The 19,405-nt window shown below is 40.6% G+C and overlaps 1 protein-coding gene and 1 long non-coding RNA gene across 3 annotated transcripts in view; one reads left to right on the top strand and one right to left on the bottom strand.

The window, feature by feature from the left end:
* The window catches only part of LOC133570149 (uncharacterized), a 165,528-nt gene that overhangs the window by 92,319 nt on the left and 53,804 nt on the right, over positions 1-19,405 (top strand). The gene's annotated exons all lie outside the window — the stretch shown is intronic.
* Positions 1-19,405, bottom strand: part of LOC133570145 (voltage-dependent calcium channel gamma-4 subunit-like) — a 43,702-nt gene that overhangs the window by 6,889 nt on the left and 17,408 nt on the right. Inside the window, exon 2 of the mRNA XM_061922853.2 lies at positions 6,247-6,330. Within this exon, the coding sequence (XP_061778837.2) occupies positions 6,247-6,330 (84 nt within the window). The remainder of the gene's footprint in view (positions 1-6,246; positions 6,331-19,405) is intronic.

Genomic DNA, 19,405 nt, shown 5'->3' with positions numbered 1-19,405 from the left:
TGGAATGGGTTATTGCACCGAAGAGAAGGCAGTTATGAGGGACAATGGTGCAGTCCGTTCAGGATGGTTATGGCCCTGGGGAAGAAGCTGTTCTTTAGCCTGTTTGTTTTGGTTTTAATGCACCTGTAGCGCTTCCCAGAGGGCAGCAGGTGGAACAGGTCAGGGCCAGGGTGGGTGCTGTCCTTGATGATGGCACTGGCTCTGTTGAGGCAGCGGGAGGTGTAGATGTCCGTCAGAGAGGGGAGAGGGCGGCCGATGATCTTCTGAGCCGTCTTGACCACTCTTTGCAGCCTCTCCCTGTCTGCTGCAGTGCAGCTGCCGTACCATACCGTAATACAGTAGGTCAGCAGGCTCTCGATGGACGAGCGGTAGAAGGTCAGCAGCAGGTCAGGCTTCAGGTTGTACTTCCCGAGGACTCTAAGGAAGTGTAGCCTCTGCTGAGCCTTCTTGATGATTGATGTGGTGTTGACTGTCCAGGAGAAGTCTTTAGAGATGGTTCAGAGCAGAGTGGAGAGCAACAGCGATGGCGTCCTCTGTGGACCTGTTCGCCCGGTATGCGAACTGGTGGGGGTCGAAGTCTGGAGGGATATGGTCCTTGATGTGCTGGAGAACAAGTCGCTCGAAGCACTTCATGATTACCGGAGTGAGGGCCACTGGTCGGTAATCATTCAGGCTGGTGATGGGAGACTTCTTCGGCACCGGGATTATTGTAGATGACTACAGGCAGGATGGGATGACTGCCTGAGCCAGGGAGAGGTTGAAGATCCTGGTGAGGGGGAGAGCGAGCTGGTGGGCGCACGTCCTGAGCACCTTTACAGGTACTCCGTCTGGTCCGGTAGCCTTCCTGGGGTTCACAGCCAGGAGCACTCGTCTGACACTGTGCTCCTGTACAGTGAGTGGAGTGGCGCCGAAGCCCGGTGGGGGCGGGGGCAGGGCTGGAGCAGATGAGTGTCGCTGGGGGGTTTCGAAACGGGCAAAGAAACAGTTAAGCTCCTCTGCCAGTGTCGCACTCTGATCCGCAGTTGTCATATTGCAGCCTCTGAAGTTCGTGATGTCATGAATGCCCCGCCACACCTCCCGTGAGTTTTTGCTGGACAGATGGGACTCTATGCACCTCCTGTGGTCCGCCTTTGCTTTTTTAATCCCTCTCTTCAGGTCGGCTCTAGCAACACTGTACAGTGCCCTGTCCCCTGACCTGAAGGCTGCGTCGCGGGCCCTGAGGAGTGTGCGGACCTGGCTGGTCATCCAGGGTTTCTTGTTGGGGTAAACCCGGATGGTTTTTTCCACAGTCACATTCCCGATGCAGAACTTTATGTAGTCCAGCACCGTTCCTGTGGCTGTCTCCAGCTCCTGTTGTTGGAAGAGGTCCCAGTCTGTGTGTTGGAAGCAGTCCTGAAGTTTGGGGAGTGCATCGTCAGGCCAGGTCATAACAGTCTTTGTGATAGGCCTGGCCTGGCGTCTGATGGGGGTGTAGGTAGGAGAGAGCAGGAGGGAAAGATGGTCTGACTGTCCAAGCTGGGGGAGGGGTGTAGCTCTGTACGCGTGCTTTATGTTGGTATACACGTGGTCCAGGGTGTTCTTGCCCCTTGTAGAACACTTCACGTGCTGGTAGAACTTAGGGAGTACAGTCTTCAGATTGGCCTTATTAAAATCCCCTGCTATGATATGAACACCGTCGGGGTGGGCCCGCTGCTGTTTGTTGACGGTGTTCAGCAGAAGAGAGAGCGCTGTGTTTACTTTGGCGTCCGGTGGAATATACACAGCCGTGATGATAACAACAGACAGCTCTCTCGGGAGAAAAAAAGGCCGACATCTAACAGACATGTACTCCACGTCCGGGCAACAGTGTTGTTCAGTGATTGTCCCGTTGTTGCACCAGTTCTCATGCACGTAGATACAGAGCCCCCCTCCTCTGCTCTTACCGGAGTCCTTAGTTCTGTCCCGGCGGAGCAGAGTGCGTCCGGCTAGCTGCATGCTAGCATCGGGTATTTCCGGGTGAAGCCAGGTTTCGGTGATAATCATAGCACAACAGTCCCGAACATAGCGGTTTCTAGCAAGTTGTAACTCCAGGTCGTCCATCTTCTGTACAAGGGATCTGGCATTAGAGAGGAACAGGCTCGGTAGAGGTGGCTTGTGGGGTTGTTTCCTAAGCCTGAGCAAGACGCCGGACCTGCGGCCACGCTTCTGCTTCCTCTCCCTCCTCCGTCTGCGCCGTCTCCCAGACCCGACAACAAACCACGGAGAGCCCTGTGCTCTCGCTATGTCATCTGGGATGTTGTGCTCGTGGTGAAAGTTGCTCGAAACAGATATCTGGTGCGAGTTACCGATATCCAAGAGTGACTGGCGGGTGTACTGGGTGTTTGCAGTACAGGTGGTGCACAAAAGGAAAAAAAACATGAAGAAAAGAAGGAAGAAAGAGCACTGAAATGGAGAGCCGTAAGCCGCTGCGTCTGTGCGCGCCGCCATCTTGGATTTTTTTTTTTTTTTGGAACTTGAAATCTCCATCTCCATAGAGCAGGTCAGCAGCAGGAAGCATGAAGTGCTCTAAAACTTGCTGGTAGACGGCTGCGTTGACCCTGGATCTCAGGAAACAGAGTGGACCGACACCAGCAGATGACATGGCACCCCAAACCATCACCCAACCATGCAAATTTTGCATTTCCTTTGGAAATCGAGGTCCCAGAGTCTGGAGGAAGACAGGAGAGGCACAGGATCCACGTTGCCTGAAGTCTAGTGTAAAGTTTCCACCATCAGTGATGGTTTGGGGTGCCATGTCATCTGCTGGTGTCGGTCCACTCTGTTTCCTGAGATCCAGGGTCAACGCAGCCGTCTACAAGCAAGTTTTAGAGCACTTCATGCTTCCTGCCTGGTTTACGGACCATGGTATTTCTGTTCTAAATTGGCCCGCCAACTCCCCTGACCTTAGCCCCATAGAAAATCTGTGGGGTATTGTGAAAAGGAAGATGCAGAATGCCAGACCCAAAAACGCAGAAGAGTTGAAGGCCACTATCAGAGCAACCTGGGCTCTCATAACACCTGAGCAGTGCCAGAAACTCATCGACTCCATGCCACGCCGCATTAACGTAGTAATTGAGGCAAAAGGAGCTCCAACCAAGTATTGAGTATTGTACATGCTCATATTTTTCATTTTCATACTTTTCAGTTGGCCAACATTTCTAAAAATCCCTTTTTTGTATTAGCCTTAAGTAATATTCTAATTTTGTGACACACGGAATTTTGGATTTTCATTTGTTGCCACTTCAAATCATCAAAATTAAATGAAATAAACATTTGAATGCATCAGTCTGTGTGCAATGAATAAATATAATGTACAAGTTACACCTTTTGAATGCAATTACTGAAATAAATCAAGTTTTTCAAAATATTCTAATTTACTGGCTTTTACCTGTGTGTGTGTGTGTGTGTGTATATATATATATATATATATATATATATATATTTATATTTATATATAATTTTTTTTTAAAAATTTTTTAATAAAAAGTTTCTCGTGTGCACGAGAAAGCATTGGATGCGTGCACGTGGTTTGAGGTGTTAATTTGGCTGTATTTCCAACTAGGACTTCCCCCTATGTGTGTTGTGGCAAAATGTGAATACCTGCCAAAAATGTATTTCTTTTGCGGGGACGCGCAGCGCTCGCTGAACCTAAATTTATAATTTTTTACTTTTAATTTTTCTAAAAAGTTTCTCGTGCCCACGAGAAACATTCTCTTGCGCACGAGATACATGTCTGAAAAAAATAAAAATAAAAATTATACAATTTTTCCCCCCGCCCCATGTCCCTTTAGGGGCTCCGTATTAATGTGTTATCATTTTCTTAATCAGTTTTTGAAAACCAAAAAAAAAAAAAAAATGCTGAAAATGTACAATTCAATGTTTTCATAAGCTGTAAGCCATTATCAGCAAAACTATATCAAAAGAAGGCTTGACATATCTTAAGTTGTATGTTATAAGTTGATGTCATACATTAGTTTCACGTGGTGAATAGAATTGCTGGTATAAACAAACTTTTGCATGATATTCCGTTTTTTATTTATTTCAACTGTTTACAATTACGTTCATAAAAGGCTATAAAAGATACATAATGTAACTAAAAAACTAATGACAAATAAGTGCAAACTATTTACCACAATTTAATTTTTTAAAGACCTTTGTTACAGCAATCGTTTTTACACAGCAAAACAGACACAATTAGCAGAATTACACAAAAAATACATGCATACAAAACAATATACAATTCACGCAATTTCAACCGATCACCACAAATTATGCACAACCTCATAAAACATGTCTAATCCCTGCAACTTCTCCGCCCATTTTGGCCAATCATCCTTATTTACATCAATATAATTTGTCCCCGAGGATGTCATTTTGACAGCGCCTCAGCCACACCCCAACACACAAATTGACGGTCTGTGGGAAACACTGTACTATAATGTTAATTTTACACTACAGAAAATATGACTTAAGCAAAATGTAGCCGCACTACCGTTGCTTATTTTCCATATTGATTAACTTGAATCGACGGTAGTGATCTATTGCAGAGGTTCTTAACCTTGTTGACCTCGGGGCCCAACTTTTCCACTAAAGAGAGGCCTGGGGGCCACTCATATATTAACACTGAAATAGTAATCTTACTCTTGAGTTTAATTGTATCCAATAATTATATCTAACCTACTTACAGTTTAAAACTAGTCAAATGATATGAAAGTGTGTGCTAGTCACAAAGAATATTATCAAGGCTTAGGTCAGGCTGATTACAAAATTAAATACCAATCAAATATACTGTAAAAGAAGGGACTCATGAAAACTACATTTACATACAATCAGGCAGTGCTAAAAAATACATTTTAACTAAATTAATCATAAATAATAATAACATATATGTTTCTTAACTGGCAATAAAATTAAAGTGTAAATGAAAATTTGATTGATTGAGACTTTTATTAGTAGATTGCACAGTACAGTACATATTCCGTACAATTGACCACTAAATGGTAACACCCCAATAAGTTTTTCAACTTGTTTAAGTCGGGGTCCACGTTAATCAATTCATGGTTAATATATTTTAAAATAATATAAATACAGGTTCACCACTTTAGTCATAATTTTTGCGCTTAAAATTTTTTATCTATGACAGGGGTGTCAAACTCATTTTAGATCGGGAGCCACATGGAGAAAAATCTACTCCCGAGTGGGCCGGACTGGTAAAATCACAGCACAATAACTTAACAATAAAGACAAGTTGAGATTGTTTTCTTTGTTTAAAAATAGAACAAGCTCATTCTGAAAATGTGCACTTACATGTTGCGGTTATTAGTATTCTATCTTTATTTGTCGTTATTTATACTTTCTGAAAAAATTATGTGATAATGTTCATCAGTCAACTCATTGGTGTTAATTTTCAATCTATCAAGATAAAAAAAATTATATCAAAATCAAATTACAGGATGTTATTTATGTACTTTGCTCATTTTCCTCGACTGGTGCACTAACATCATGTGGTTTATTTTTTTACATATGTAGCATCATCTACAAAGATACAAAGAATTGCTATTGCGACATCTAGTGGACACATTTAGAACAGCAGTTTCTTTCATTAAAAAATTTCGGCTCATTTTTATACTTAGCAAGCTCATCCCGCGGGCCGGATCAAACCTGTTCGTGGGCCGGATCCATACGTTTGACACCCCTGATCTATGACTTTAGCGCCAGACTTCTTCTGTCTGTCATTACTTCCACAAGTGGTGGAAAAGTGAATTACAACTGAGTCCTGCTGCGGCCAATGCGGACTATGGCTGAGACACAGATATTTTTTGGCACACCCTATGGTCGCAGCCCAAAAATGTATGGTTAAAAAACACTGATCACTGATGTATCGCTTGCTTAAAGGCACAAAGCAAACCAGAGGTGAGATCCACAATGACCTGAATGACTATTTCTTGTCTTTAAGTGCTCATTTTGAAGCGTGTCCCCATTCATCTAACGAGGTGTGGCACCCGTGGGTGACACTGTGATTTAGGGAAGGCCAATTCGTCATGAGCGTACACTTCATCCTGTCTACCGAGCCAATTAGTGCGGCGACATCAGGCTTTGAATGGTGCGGGATGACGACGTCATGACTCATTAGGCGCTCCCGCGATAACGCCATCAGCATCGCTTGGCAAACCAGGGAGGAGATTAAAAGCTGAAGTGTGGGAAGATGACGACGTCAAACACACTTACGTAAGATGTACTCGGAACTGTCCGTGTCATAGTCATTATCCTCTGGGAAGTGATTGATCCGAAAACAGCTTCCTTTGTTAATACCTGCAGGAGGCAAAGACATCAGTTAATGGTCTTAGTGATATGAAAAGCAATTACGCAAACGAGGCAAACAAAATGGAATATAAAAAAAATGTCCACTTTGCTTATTACTCTAACACAGGCATATTCAACAAAATTGCTTTGGGGGCCACATTTCCAGAGAGCTAAGGACCGGGATCTTATTATGATCTTTTTTCTACGTTTAAACCACATCCTTGTGGTGTACATCCCATGTAATGGTGGTTCTTTGGTCAAAATGTTCAAGAAGCTCTCTGACCTTCTCTGCAGAATGCGTCTTAGACTTAGACTTCCTTTTTATTGTCATTCAAACAGCACAGATAAGAACGAAATTTCGTTGCATTAGTTCATGGTAGTGCAGGATAAAAACGCAATAAATCAAATCAAATCAAATCAACTTTATTTATAAAGCACATTTAAAATTTACTACAGGGGTAGCCAAAGTGCTGTACAATGGGCAGGTTAAAAGATAATACGAGTACCAAGCAAACACAACACAACACAAACAAAACACGATAAAAAATAAATAAATAAAATAGAATAAATAAAAACATAAAAACATGTTCACAGCATGTGTATTATGGGGCGCCATTGCAGGATGGATATCACTCAGTGTTAAAAGCCATGGAATAAAAGTATGTTTTTAAGAGAGATTTAAAAACAGGAAGAGAGGAGGCTTGTCTAATACTCAGAGGTAGGTCGTTCCAGAGCTTGGGAGCAGCAGCGGCGAAAGCTCTGTCACCTCTAAGCTTCAGCCTTGTGTCAGGGACCGTCAACAGCAGCTGATCGGCTGATCTTAAGGATCGGGTGGGGCAGTAAGGCTGAAGGAGGTGCAGGTATAAATAAATAGATTACTGTACAGATAAATATATTGCACTTTTGCATATGCATCCAAGTTTATGGATGTATGTTATATTGTCTTTATATTCCAGCCAGTTAATCCATTTTTGGGGGGAATTGAGGGGATTGTTATGATGCGTTCAAGAGTCTTACGGCCTGAGGGAAGAAGCTGTTACAGAATCTGGACGTTCTGCTTCGGAGGCCGCGGAACCTCTTTCTAGAGTCCAGCAGTGAAAACAGTCCTTGGTGGGAGTGGGAGGAGTCTCTGCAGATTTTCTGAGCCCTGGTCAGGCAGCTGCTTTTTGCGATCTCCTGGAGAGGAGGAAGATGAGTCCTGATCTTTTCCGCTGTCCTCACCACTCTCTGGAGAGACTTCCAGTCTGAGGCACTGCAGGCTCCAGTCCAGACAGAGATGCTGTTGGTCAGCAGGCTCTCTATAGTGCCTCTGTAGAATGGGGGGAGGGAGCTGTGCTTTTTTCGTCTGACGCAAAAAGTGCATGCGCTGCTGAGCTCTTCTTACAAGAGCTCCCGTGTCTTAAAGGGGAACATTATCACAATTTCAGAAGGGTTAAAACCATTAAAAATCAGTTCCCAGTGGCTTATTTTATTTTTCGTAGTTTTTTTCAAAATTATACCCATCACGCAATATCCCTAAAAAAAGCTTCAAAGTGCCTGATTTTAACCATCGTTATATACACCCGTCCATTTTCCTGTGACGTCACACAGTGATGCCAACACAAACAAACATGGCGCATAGAACAGCAAGCTATAGCGACATTAGCTCGGATTCAGACTCGGATTTCAGCGGCTTAAGCGATTCAACAGATTACGAATGTATTGAAACGGATGGTTGTAGTGTGGAGGCAGGTAGCGAAAACGAAATTGAAGAAGAAACTGAAGCTATTGAGCCATATCGGTTTGAACCGTATGCAAGCGAAACCGACGAAAACGACACGACAGCCAGCGACACGGGAGAAAGCGAGGACGAATTCGGCGATCGCCTTCTAACCAACGATTGGTATGTGTTTGTTTGGCATTAAAGGAAACTAACAACTATGAACTAGGTTTACAGCATATGAAATACATTTGGCAACAACATGCACTTTGAGAGTGCAGACAGCCCAGTTTTCATCAATTAATATATTCTGTAGACATACCCTCATTCGCTCTCTTTTCCTGAAAGCTGATCTGTCCAGTTTTGGAGTTGATGTCAGTAGGCCAGGGAAGCTAGGGTCGATATTCTTCTCTTGATCATCTTCGGTGGCATAAGGGACGGTGTGAGCCAAGACATCCAGGGGGTTTAGCTCGCTCGTCTGCGGGAACAAACTGCCGCCATTGCTTGCCGTGCTACCGAGGTCTTTTGTCCCTGAATTGCTCACACACTCCGGCAGATTCAATGGGGGTCTGACGGCAGATTTCTTTGACTTTATCATTGGAAATGCATCTGCTTTGAGTGTCGCAGGATATCCACACATTCTTGCCATCTCTGTCGTAGCATAGCTTTCGTCGGTAAAGTGTGCGGAACAAACGTCCAATTTCTTGCCACTTTCGCATCTTTGGGCCACTGGTGCAACTCGAATCCGTCCCTGTTCGTGTTGTTACACCCTCCGACAACACACCGACGAGGCATGATGTCTCCAAGGTACGGAAAACAGTCGAAAAAACGGAAAATAACAGAGCTGATTTGACCCCGTATTTGAGAAAATGGCGGATTGCTTCCCGCTCTGAGAGCGAATAATAGAAAGGCGTTTAATTCGCCAAAATTCACCCATTTAGAGTTCGGAAATCGGTTAAAAAAATATATGGTCTTTTTTCTGCAACATCAAGGTATATATTGACGCTTACATAGGTCTGGTGATAATGTTCCCCTTTAAATGACATGCTAAAGCCCTCCTCCAGGCCAAGCCACTTTCTGTTGCATCTCCATCTCATCAGTCATGTCGTAGTTTTTAGCGCTTCCTTATGGAGTCTGCTGACAGTTATAAGTTATAGAACTGCACGGTATTATGCCGTTCGATCAGCGTCTGACGATTTTCGGAAAAATGCCGATCGCAAAAATGCCAATCTTCTCTGGCTGACAAGCTAGCCGCTAATTGTGTGTTCAGTTCAGTTCAGTTTCAGTTTATTTGGAACATGCATACGATACAATGTGATGCATCACATATTTCCTGTTGTTTCATTACAGCACGTCCGAAAAGGAGTAGGAAGAAGCTGAGCTTATTTAATCATACCCCTTTTCATACCATAGCAATGTTATCCTATTTCCTTGTTCTCTATAACTTAACAGTGAACAAATAAACAATAATATACCATAGTAAGTAAACAAATATTAAATACATACATAATATTTGAACAGTCTCTTAAACTGAATCATATTGGTGCTTTGTTTCATTTCTTTGCTTCATCCGTTCCATCATTTACTTCCACATACGGATATGCTAAAGGTTTTAAGTGTTGTACGTGCATACAAATGTTTTAAATTAGATTTTCCGCTAAGGTTATATTTCTCCTCTTTTGATGAGAAGAATTGTTGTACATTCTTGGGTAGCAGGTTATAGTTTATTTTTAGTTACTTTAGCACCAAATTGTTGAATTTCAATATTTGTGATTCAATAAATAAAGGGTTTGTATGTTCTCTATATCCAACATTATGTATTATTCTAATTGATCTTTTTTGTAACACAGTTAGTGAATGAAGCGCACATTTGTAGTTGTTCCCCCATATTTCTGCACAATAACTCAGATATGGTAACACTATTGGTCCAATATATATTTTGCTTTATTCATTATTGACGTGTTTCTTGCTACTTTGTTGTATATTTTTTACAGGAGATTTCCAATTCATTTAATCATAAATGTGTCTCCAACAAATATAATCACCTCAATTACGGCAAATACGCAGCTTTTTAAAGTATCTTAAGTCAATCAATCAATCAAAGTTTATTCCCAAACCACAATGACATCACTAATCTGAACCCAAGGAAAAACTCAAAACCCAATATGGGAAAACACAGAAACCTTGGGAAGAGGCCGCGGATGTGGGCTGCAATGGATGCCAAGTATGCACAGTTAGTTGCAAATTATTCATGACACTACTTATCATTATTAAGTATCATTATCGGGTAGCATTATCACTGGAGGACGAGCCTTAACATGTTACACACCGAGAGAAAACCAGGAGCAGGCATGCTAATAGCTAATCTAAGCTAGCTTTAAAAGGGAACATTATCACCAGACCTATGTAAGCGTCAATATATACCTTGATGTTGCAGAAAAAAGACCATATATTTTTTTAACCGATTTCCGAACTCTAAATGGGTGAATTTTGCCGAATTAAACGCCTTTCTATTATTCGCTCTCGGTTGTGACGTCACACCGGGAAGCAATCCGCCATTTTCTCACTTTCGTCGGTGTGTTGTCGGAGGGTGTAACAATACGAACAGGGACGGATTCAAGTTGCACCAGTGGCCCAAAGATGCGAAAGTGGCAAGAAATTGGACGAAATTTGTTCAAAATACGAGGCTGTGGGGAAAGCCAACGAAATGGTCAGTCGTTTGTTCCGCACACTTTACCGACGAAAGCTATGCTACGACAGAGATGGCAAGAATGTGTGGATATCCTGCGACACTCAAAGCAGATGCTGACATCAACTCCAAAACTGGACAGATCAGCTTTCAGGAAAAGAGAGCGGATGAGGGTATGTCTACAGAATATATTAATTGATGAAAACTTTATTCATTACTCGCGGTTTTACGTAAATTATTATACATAAACTGTGTTCACCAATAATTTAGCTTAAAAACATTGATTTTTTCAATCATTCGAGTACATTCGGGTAGTCTTGTGTAATGCAGTATTTTGTGTCTATTTAGGTATGGTTAACCTGAGTGCTGAAATCGTGAAAAAATATATGTTCTTAGCGCGCCTGAAATGGGCTGTCTGCACTCTCAAAGTGCATGTTGTTGCCAAATGTATTTCATATGCTGTAAACCTAGTTCATAGTTGTTAGTTTCCTTTAATGCCAAACAAACACATACCAATCGTTGGTTAGAAGGCGATCGCCGAATTCGTCCTCGCTTTCTCCCGTGTCGCTGGCTGTCGTGTCGTTTTCGTCGGTTTCGCTTGCATACGGTTCAAACCGATATGGCTCAATAGCTTCAGTTTCTTCTTCAATTTCGTTTTCGCTACCTGCCTCCACACTACAACCATCCGTTTCAATACATGCGTAATCTGTTGAATCGCTTAAGCCGCTGAAATCCGAGTCTGAATCCGAGCTAATGTCGCTATAGCTTGCTGTTCTATGCGCCATGTTTGTTTGTGTTGGCATCACTGTGTGACGTCACAGGAAAATGGACGGGTGTATATAATGATGGTTAAAATCAGGCACTTTGAAGCTTTTTTTAGGGATATTGCGTGATAGGTAAAATTTTGAAAAAAACTTCGAAAAATAAGATAAGCCACTGGGAACTTTTTAATGGTTTTAACCCTTCTGAAATTGTGATAATGTTCCCCTTTAAACAACAGCAAGAAACACGTGCTTATTAATGTTTAAGAAATGTAAACGGAATCACGTTGCAGCAGAAAGTAAGCAGTTATTCACAGGAAATTAACAAGTAGATTAATAAAAGTTACAGAGAGGATAATATAACAACTGTTGGTATGTGAGCATTGTCACAGTCAGTACACAACACATCAGAGGAGCATCGGATCCATCCTTAAATTGGTGGTGTTGATACCAAGGGTCGTATCAGTATACGATTGGTATTACAGTGATTAGGTCTTTTAGGTAGTTTATTTTCTCAAAATATATTGTTTGTTAATGTTTACAAACTCAGAGAGTAATTCTTTGGACACAGGAGGACTTTAAGGGCAAAAAACAGGTGGTTTTAAATTTGTTGTACTTTTGTTTACTTGATATGTACTATTGATTTTGTTTTGATCAAATAAGTGTATGTAATAAAATAAAATACGGAACTTGTTTGAATATTGTGTTGATAAGTTGTCGATAGCACTCATAAATAAATTCTAAAATGTATAGGTAATATATGGGGCGGTATAGCGTAGTGGGTAGAGCGGCCGTGCCAGAAACCTGAGGGTTGCAGGTTCACTCCCCGCCTCTTGACATCCAAATCGCTGCCGTTGTGTCCTTGGGCAGGACACTTCACCCTTGCCCCTGGTGCAGCTCACACTGGTGAATGAATGATGAATGAATGATAGGTGGTGGTCGGAGGGGCCGTAGGCGCAAACTGGCAGCCTTGCTTCCGTCAGTCTACCCCAGGGCAGCTGTGGCTACGAAAGTAGCTTACCACCACCAGGTGTGAATGAATGATGGGTTCCCACTTCTCTGTGAGCGCTTTGATAATAGAAAAGCGCGATATAAAATCTAATCCATTATTATTTATTATTATTACCGTATTTTCCGCACTATAAGGCACACCGGATTATAAGGCGCGCCTTCAATGAATGGCTTATTTTAAAACTGCGTTCATATATAAGGCGCACCGCATTATAAGGCGCATAGAATAGACGCTACAGTAGAGGCTGGGGTTACGTTATGCATTCCGTAGTTGCGAGACCTGTTGTGGCTCAATATTGGTCCATATATAAGGCGCACCGGATTATAAGGCGCACTGTCAGCTTTTGAGAAAATTGGAGGTTTTTAGGTGCGCCTTATAGTGCGGAAAATACGGTATATGTGATTGGTATTGGTCAGCTCATGTCACTCATGGATGATCTGTGTCGGAATTGGCAGCTTAACACCTTGATCGGAACATCCCTACTGTACGGGACAGTGGAGCACTTTAACATGCATGTGCATGTACGAGCCAGTCAGCCCCGCAACAAGAAGATAGAGACAAATAAGGAACTTATTGACTCCAACTTTGACTACGACTGAACCAAAATTACGGACTCACGCAAAGCTCTTTGGGTAAACCTCTAACATATGAAGTAGTCAGCTTTGCTGTAGAACGTTCTGGACCCCCTCAGGCACTTTTTATTCAGAGTCTTCACAGATGAAGTTTTCTTTACTCTTTCAACAGAATAAAACATCAGAGCGTTATGAATATTGAGCGTCAGAACTTCTTTTTTTTTCTGTCCCTCTCATTTTTATCACCACAATGGTTACTTTTATAAGGCATCACCTGCATGACCACTTAGCATGATGGCTAAAACTATCATGGACTGACTCTCACCTTCACAGGCCGAGGCAAAAAACATGTTGTTGTTAAAAATGTAATAAATTAGTAATAGAATGAAACCTATTCACCAAGATACTTTTTTACTAAGAAAACGTTTTTTTTTCATTTAGCATTTTGAGAGTTTTTATTTGTGCCTTTTTTCTATTAACTTTTTTATAAACTTTTTTTGCTGCAAAAAAAATGTAATATTATAGATTAGATTCACATCTTAATTAGTCGTTTTGTGTTTGCCAATGTGTACCAATTGTGTCTACTTCAATCAATCAATCAATGTTTTTTTATATAGCCCTAAATCACAAGTGTCTCAAAGGGCTGCACAAGCCACAACGATATCCTCGGTACAAAGCCCACATAAGGGCAAGGAAAAACTCACCCCAGTGGGACGTAGATGTGAATGACTATGAGAAACCTTGGAGAGGACCGCATATGTGGGTAACCCCCCCCCCCCCCCCCCCCCTCTCTCTAGGGGAGATCGAATGCAATGGATGTCGAGTGGGTCTGACATAATATTGTGAGAGTCCAGTCCATAGTATACTTGATATACTTGATAATGAAATACTCTCTACAACCACAACAACATATTATTCTGCACATGTTGATGATTATGTAGTCTAATCTTACTTTGATGTTGTGTGTACATTCTGGCAACAATGATGAAACACGCTTGAAGATGGTTTGCATTGCTGGGTTGACATTTGCTCTTATAATCTTGAATATGCGGCATACCGCGCACTGATCCAATGGAACTATTTACCGGTTACACTTCAATCTCGGTAATCTTCTGCAATACCCGCGCGCATCCATTAATATATATTTTATTAAGAAAAAGCTCATCTTTCAAGCGCAGCGTTTTGCTTGCAAACATCTGAAGCTGTCTTAAACAGACGTGTGAGCAGCACGTTGCTGGAGATAAAAGCATATATGGCCATGTTTTGACATTAAGTCTCTGATGCTTGGAATGTTTTGACTCTTTCATTTCATGTGAACTCTGGAATGTGGAGATGAAATATTGCAAAAGGTTTCCAGTTGGAGTTTTTGCTGTGCTTAACTACTTTATGTTTAATTTGGAACATTCACTTATTAGTATGTTTAGTGACAGTCAAGGTAAGTCTTATTAATGCTTAGGGGGGTCCAAATTGTGGTGTCGCAGCTAATTATTTAAATACTATTACAGAAAAATATATAAAAAGTGTAATAAACTAGAGTTTGCAATTCCGGTTAGAATTGGAGTAATCGGATTTTGGAATGGTTGTCATAACGTGGACTATGGGATGGTTTGTTTTCCCGAGATGCAAAGAAATTGGAGTGGACATGGCGTGGAGGTAAGGACATTATTTATTTCAAAAAGAACAAACTAAAGGCGCACACAAAGACGGAGCACAAACTTGGCTATGAACAAAATTAACACATAAACAGACTAAGGACATGAAACAAAACTTACTTGGGTCAAGCATGGAAAGATCATAGAACTATGGCATGGACGCATAATCATGGAAATAACAAGGGTATCAGAGTTAATGTCGCCAGGCCGACCAACAGAAAAAGACAGGCTTAAATAACAGTGACATGATTAGTGACAGGTGTGTGAGTCCAAACGTGGAACAGGTGAAACTAATGGTTGCTATGGTGACAAAACAAGGGAGTGAAAAGCAGGAACCAAGTGTCCAAAAACCAAACAGGACATAACGAAAACAAAACATGATCAAAAGACATGACAATGGTTCAAATTGGTTGAGAGATGTGGGATATGGAGAGGTTTGTATATTGCCCATTCATTTTCAATGGGGGGATATTCCTGGTAATTCCGGGTAATCGGAATTTTCGGAAACCGGGAAACAAGGCTGTGGCCTGCGGGCCGGTTCTAATACTAATCAAATATCATCCCGGGGGCCATAGATCATTCATTCATTCATTCAGGCCTTGACTTTGACACGTAGGTCCTCAATGATATGAATGGGTTGGTGTTGGAATTTTTCGGAACGGTTGAAAAATCTTGACGTATTAACAGATTGAATTTTAATTGGTATTTTGGAATTATTGGAGTTTCGGGAAAACCGAAAATTTGTACCAAAAAAAGAGTACTTTGTCCCAACTAGGAGGAATGTTTTGAAGGAGGAATGGTCAAAAACGGTTGAAAAATGTGGACTGTGAAAACTTTCCAGGAAGAGGTGAAAATAGGGCTTTGGAAAACCGGAAATTCTGGGAATTCCTGGAATTGTTTTGAACTTGCAAAATGGTAGTTTGATTGTCCAAGGTGAGTGGAGAGTGTGGATGATGGAACGGTTTGAATTGGTTGAGAAATTTGGGAATTGTGCAAGTTCAAAAAATGCCCCATCTATTTTCAATGGGCAAAATGACCCGGAATTCTGGGTAATCTGGGATATATATTTGACATTTTTGGGGGGAGCTCTCGACTCCCGGTCGAGCCGAACGTTTTGACACTCAAACGGTTCTGATCGGATGAAAACTGTGGGCTATGGAGGGCGCCTAAGTTTTTGGGCGGAACAATAATAAATAGATAGTTTTTTGGTGTAGAATACTTTGTGTCCAAACAGGTGTAATGTAATGAGAAAATATTGCAACATTGACACTAATAACTTAAAGCTGCCAGTTTTTTTACTTTAAAACTGTCATTGCTAAAAAAAACTACTTTTAAGAACGGATCTGCTGTTGATCTAAAGATTTAAGCGTTAAAAGTAAAAATAATATATATTGATATATGACTTCTTTTTAACACTAATGAGGGGGATCACTGAAACATTTAGTCTCTTTTTTTCTTAAATGACATTGTTCAAAAAATAATAATAAATCAAAAGTTGGGATGTCCGATAATGGCTTTTTACCGATATTCCGATATTGTCCAACTCTTTAATTACCGATACCGATATCAACCGATACCCATATCAACCGATATATACAGTCGTGGAATTAACACATTATGCCTAATTTGGACTACCAGGTATGGTGAAGATAAGGTACTTTAAAAAATAAAAAAATAAAGTAAAATAAGATAAATAAATTAAAAACATTTTCTTGAATAAAAAAGAAAGTAAAACAATATAAAAACAGTTACATAGAAACTAGTAATTAATGAAAATAAGTAAAAATAACTGTTAAAGGTTGGTACTATTAGTGGACCAGCAGCACGCACAATCATGTGTGCTTACGGACTGTATCCCTTGCAGACTGTATTGATATATATTGATATATAATGTAGGAACCAGAATATTAATAACAGAAAGAAACAACCCTTTTGTGTGAATGAGTGTAAATGGGGGAGGAAGGTTTTTTGGGTTGGTGCACTAATTGTAAGTGTATCTTGTGTTTTTTATGTTGATTTGATTAAAAAAAAAAAAAAAATTTAAAAACCCCGATACCGATAAAAAAAAAAAAACGATACCGATAATTTCCGATATTACATTTTAACGCATTTATCGGCCGATAATATCGGACATCTCTAATCAAAAGCAATATTATTGAAATATAGTTCAGTTCAGTTTATTTGGAACATGCAATGTAATGCATCACATATTTCCAGTTGTTTCATTACAGCACGTTCGAAAAGGAGTAGGAAGAAGCTGAGCTTATTTAATCCTACCCCTTTTAATACCATAACAATTTTATCCCATTTCTTTGTTCTCTGTAACAGAACAGTGAATACATAATAAATAAATAATATACCATAGTAAGTAAACAAATATTAAATACATAAATAATCTTTGTGAATCTAGTGAAAAATGTTTTGGGGAAAATATTGCATATTTGGTGTTTTAGCCATAAAAAAGTAGTATTTTAAATTGTTTTAATTTTTAAAGGCATAAAACCATTTAAAAAAATAAAAATAAAACTATGGCAACGGATAGATCTGAAGTTGATTCATAGATGTTTAAGCATTGAAAGTAATAAAATAAAATAAAATAATAATATATGACATTAAACCAATTTAATGACTGGGACCCTCTTGGGTCCCTGAGACCTTTAACGTTCAGCAAAATTGGGGGAGCCCTAATGGTTACAGTATAGATTGTATTGGTATAGAAAATGAAAAATATTAAAATGGCCCCTGCATGCCTTCATTTTTTAGTGGAAAACGTTTGGGCCTAAGCTAAACAGAATTATCCTGTATGGTTCAGAAGTATTTGGACACTGACATAGTTTTTATGACCTGAATAATTACATACATTTCAGTTTAATTCAAGAGGTGTCACACTGGTGAAAGAGTTCGGAATGGTGAAATAAAAAGCAGGCATATAAGGAAAACTGTATTGCACACCTTGTCCATGTCTCAATTACCCACTTCTATGTTTTCCTCTAAAAAACATTATTCTGTTTTGTTTTGTCATGTCCAGAATCCATTTGGACCGATGTTATTGTGCCGGATATTCAATATACTTGATGTATGAACGTATCTTATATTTATAAGATCAGTGTTTCAGTGTAATTGGATTCTTTCTCCCAACTGTGTCGTCTGAAAGGTTCCAGGAAGGAGCGAGCGATGTCAGGTGATGGTAGCAATAAAAGCTGGAAAGATATTATAAAATCAAGATGAACGAGAGAGCGAAGGAAGAGAAAAGCCAAAGAGTTAATAAAAATGGTGGGATGTTGGGGATAAGGAGAGAAAGAAAATAGAGAGTGGGAAATTGGGGTCCCCCTCGAGCTGGATGAGGAGACGGGAGCCCATCTTTCTTTACGCAGCATAGATTTACCATGGCAACAACATCCCCTCAGCAACCCAGAATCCCATTTCTAGCTGTGTCTCAGGATGCCTTTGACATCCGACTAATGTATTCACAAACACACACACTGTTAGTATCTATTTGCTGTAGACTCACAAAGACCACTTACCTTGAAGTAAGACTAAAGCAGGGATCTACAGTAAGACCACATGTGTGGACACTACCGGTGCTGGGAGAAAAATTGATTCTCATCTGAATAGCGATTCTTATTCAACCTGATTCTAAATCAATTTCATCAAATCGAAAATATATCAATCAAAAACAATATATACAGTACATCCATATATAGTGGTCTCTCTCTGCGTTGTTTGTTTGATCTTCCCATACTGCCACGGCTCCACGCGGTGTTTAAAGTCATTAGTGTTTGAGAAGAGACGGGTGCTAGCCTCTAGGCTAAAGCCCGAGCTGCTAAACCAGCGGCCAGCACTATTTGAAGATGTCAGGGAGTGACGTTTACCAACGTACATCTGGTGCAGCCACTCCGGCTGGCCCCAGTTATATATTTATATACCAACCCCGTTTCCATATGAGTTGGGAAATTGTGTTAGATGTAAAAAATAAACGGAATACAATGATTTGCAAATCATTTTCAACCCATATTCAGTTGAATATGCTACAAAGACAACATATTTGATGTTCAAACCATACTTGCCAACCCTCCCAGATTTTCCGGGAGACTCCCGAAATTCAGCGCCTCTCCCGAAAACCTCCCGGGACAAATTTTCTGCCGAAAATCTCCCGAAATTCAGGCGGACCTGAGTGACGTGTCGACAGCCTGTTTTAACGTCCGCTTTCCCAATCACGTTATAACTGTAGAATGATCGAGGGCGAGTTCTTGGTTTCTTATGTGGGTTTATTGTTAGGCAGTTTCATTAACGTCCTCCCAGCACGGCAAAAACACACAACAACAGCAGTCACGTTTTCGTCTACCGTAAAGCAGTTCGTCTGCCGTAAACAGCAATGTTGTGACACTCTTAAACAGGACAATACTGCCATCTACTGTACATGCATATGTGACAATAACATCTACGGCTTTTAAAGAGTGCAGTGCACAACTGCGCACACAAGGAGACGAAGCAGAATGCATCATCAGAGAGGGTGTTCAGCATGGTTAGAACATTAGTGACAGAGAATAGAACAAGGATGGACAATTCAATCCTTAACTCAACAATGAGTAGATGAGTGTTATGTGTGTGTAAATAAATGAACACTGAAATTCAAGTATTTCTCTTATATATATATATATATATATATATATATATATATATATATATATATATATAT

This window comes from Nerophis lumbriciformis, linkage group LG27 (assembly GCF_033978685.3).
Source record: "Nerophis lumbriciformis linkage group LG27, RoL_Nlum_v2.1, whole genome shotgun sequence".
Lineage (NCBI taxonomy): Eukaryota > Metazoa > Chordata > Actinopteri > Syngnathiformes > Syngnathidae > Nerophis > Nerophis lumbriciformis.
This window is presented reverse-complemented; position numbering and strand designations above follow the sequence as displayed.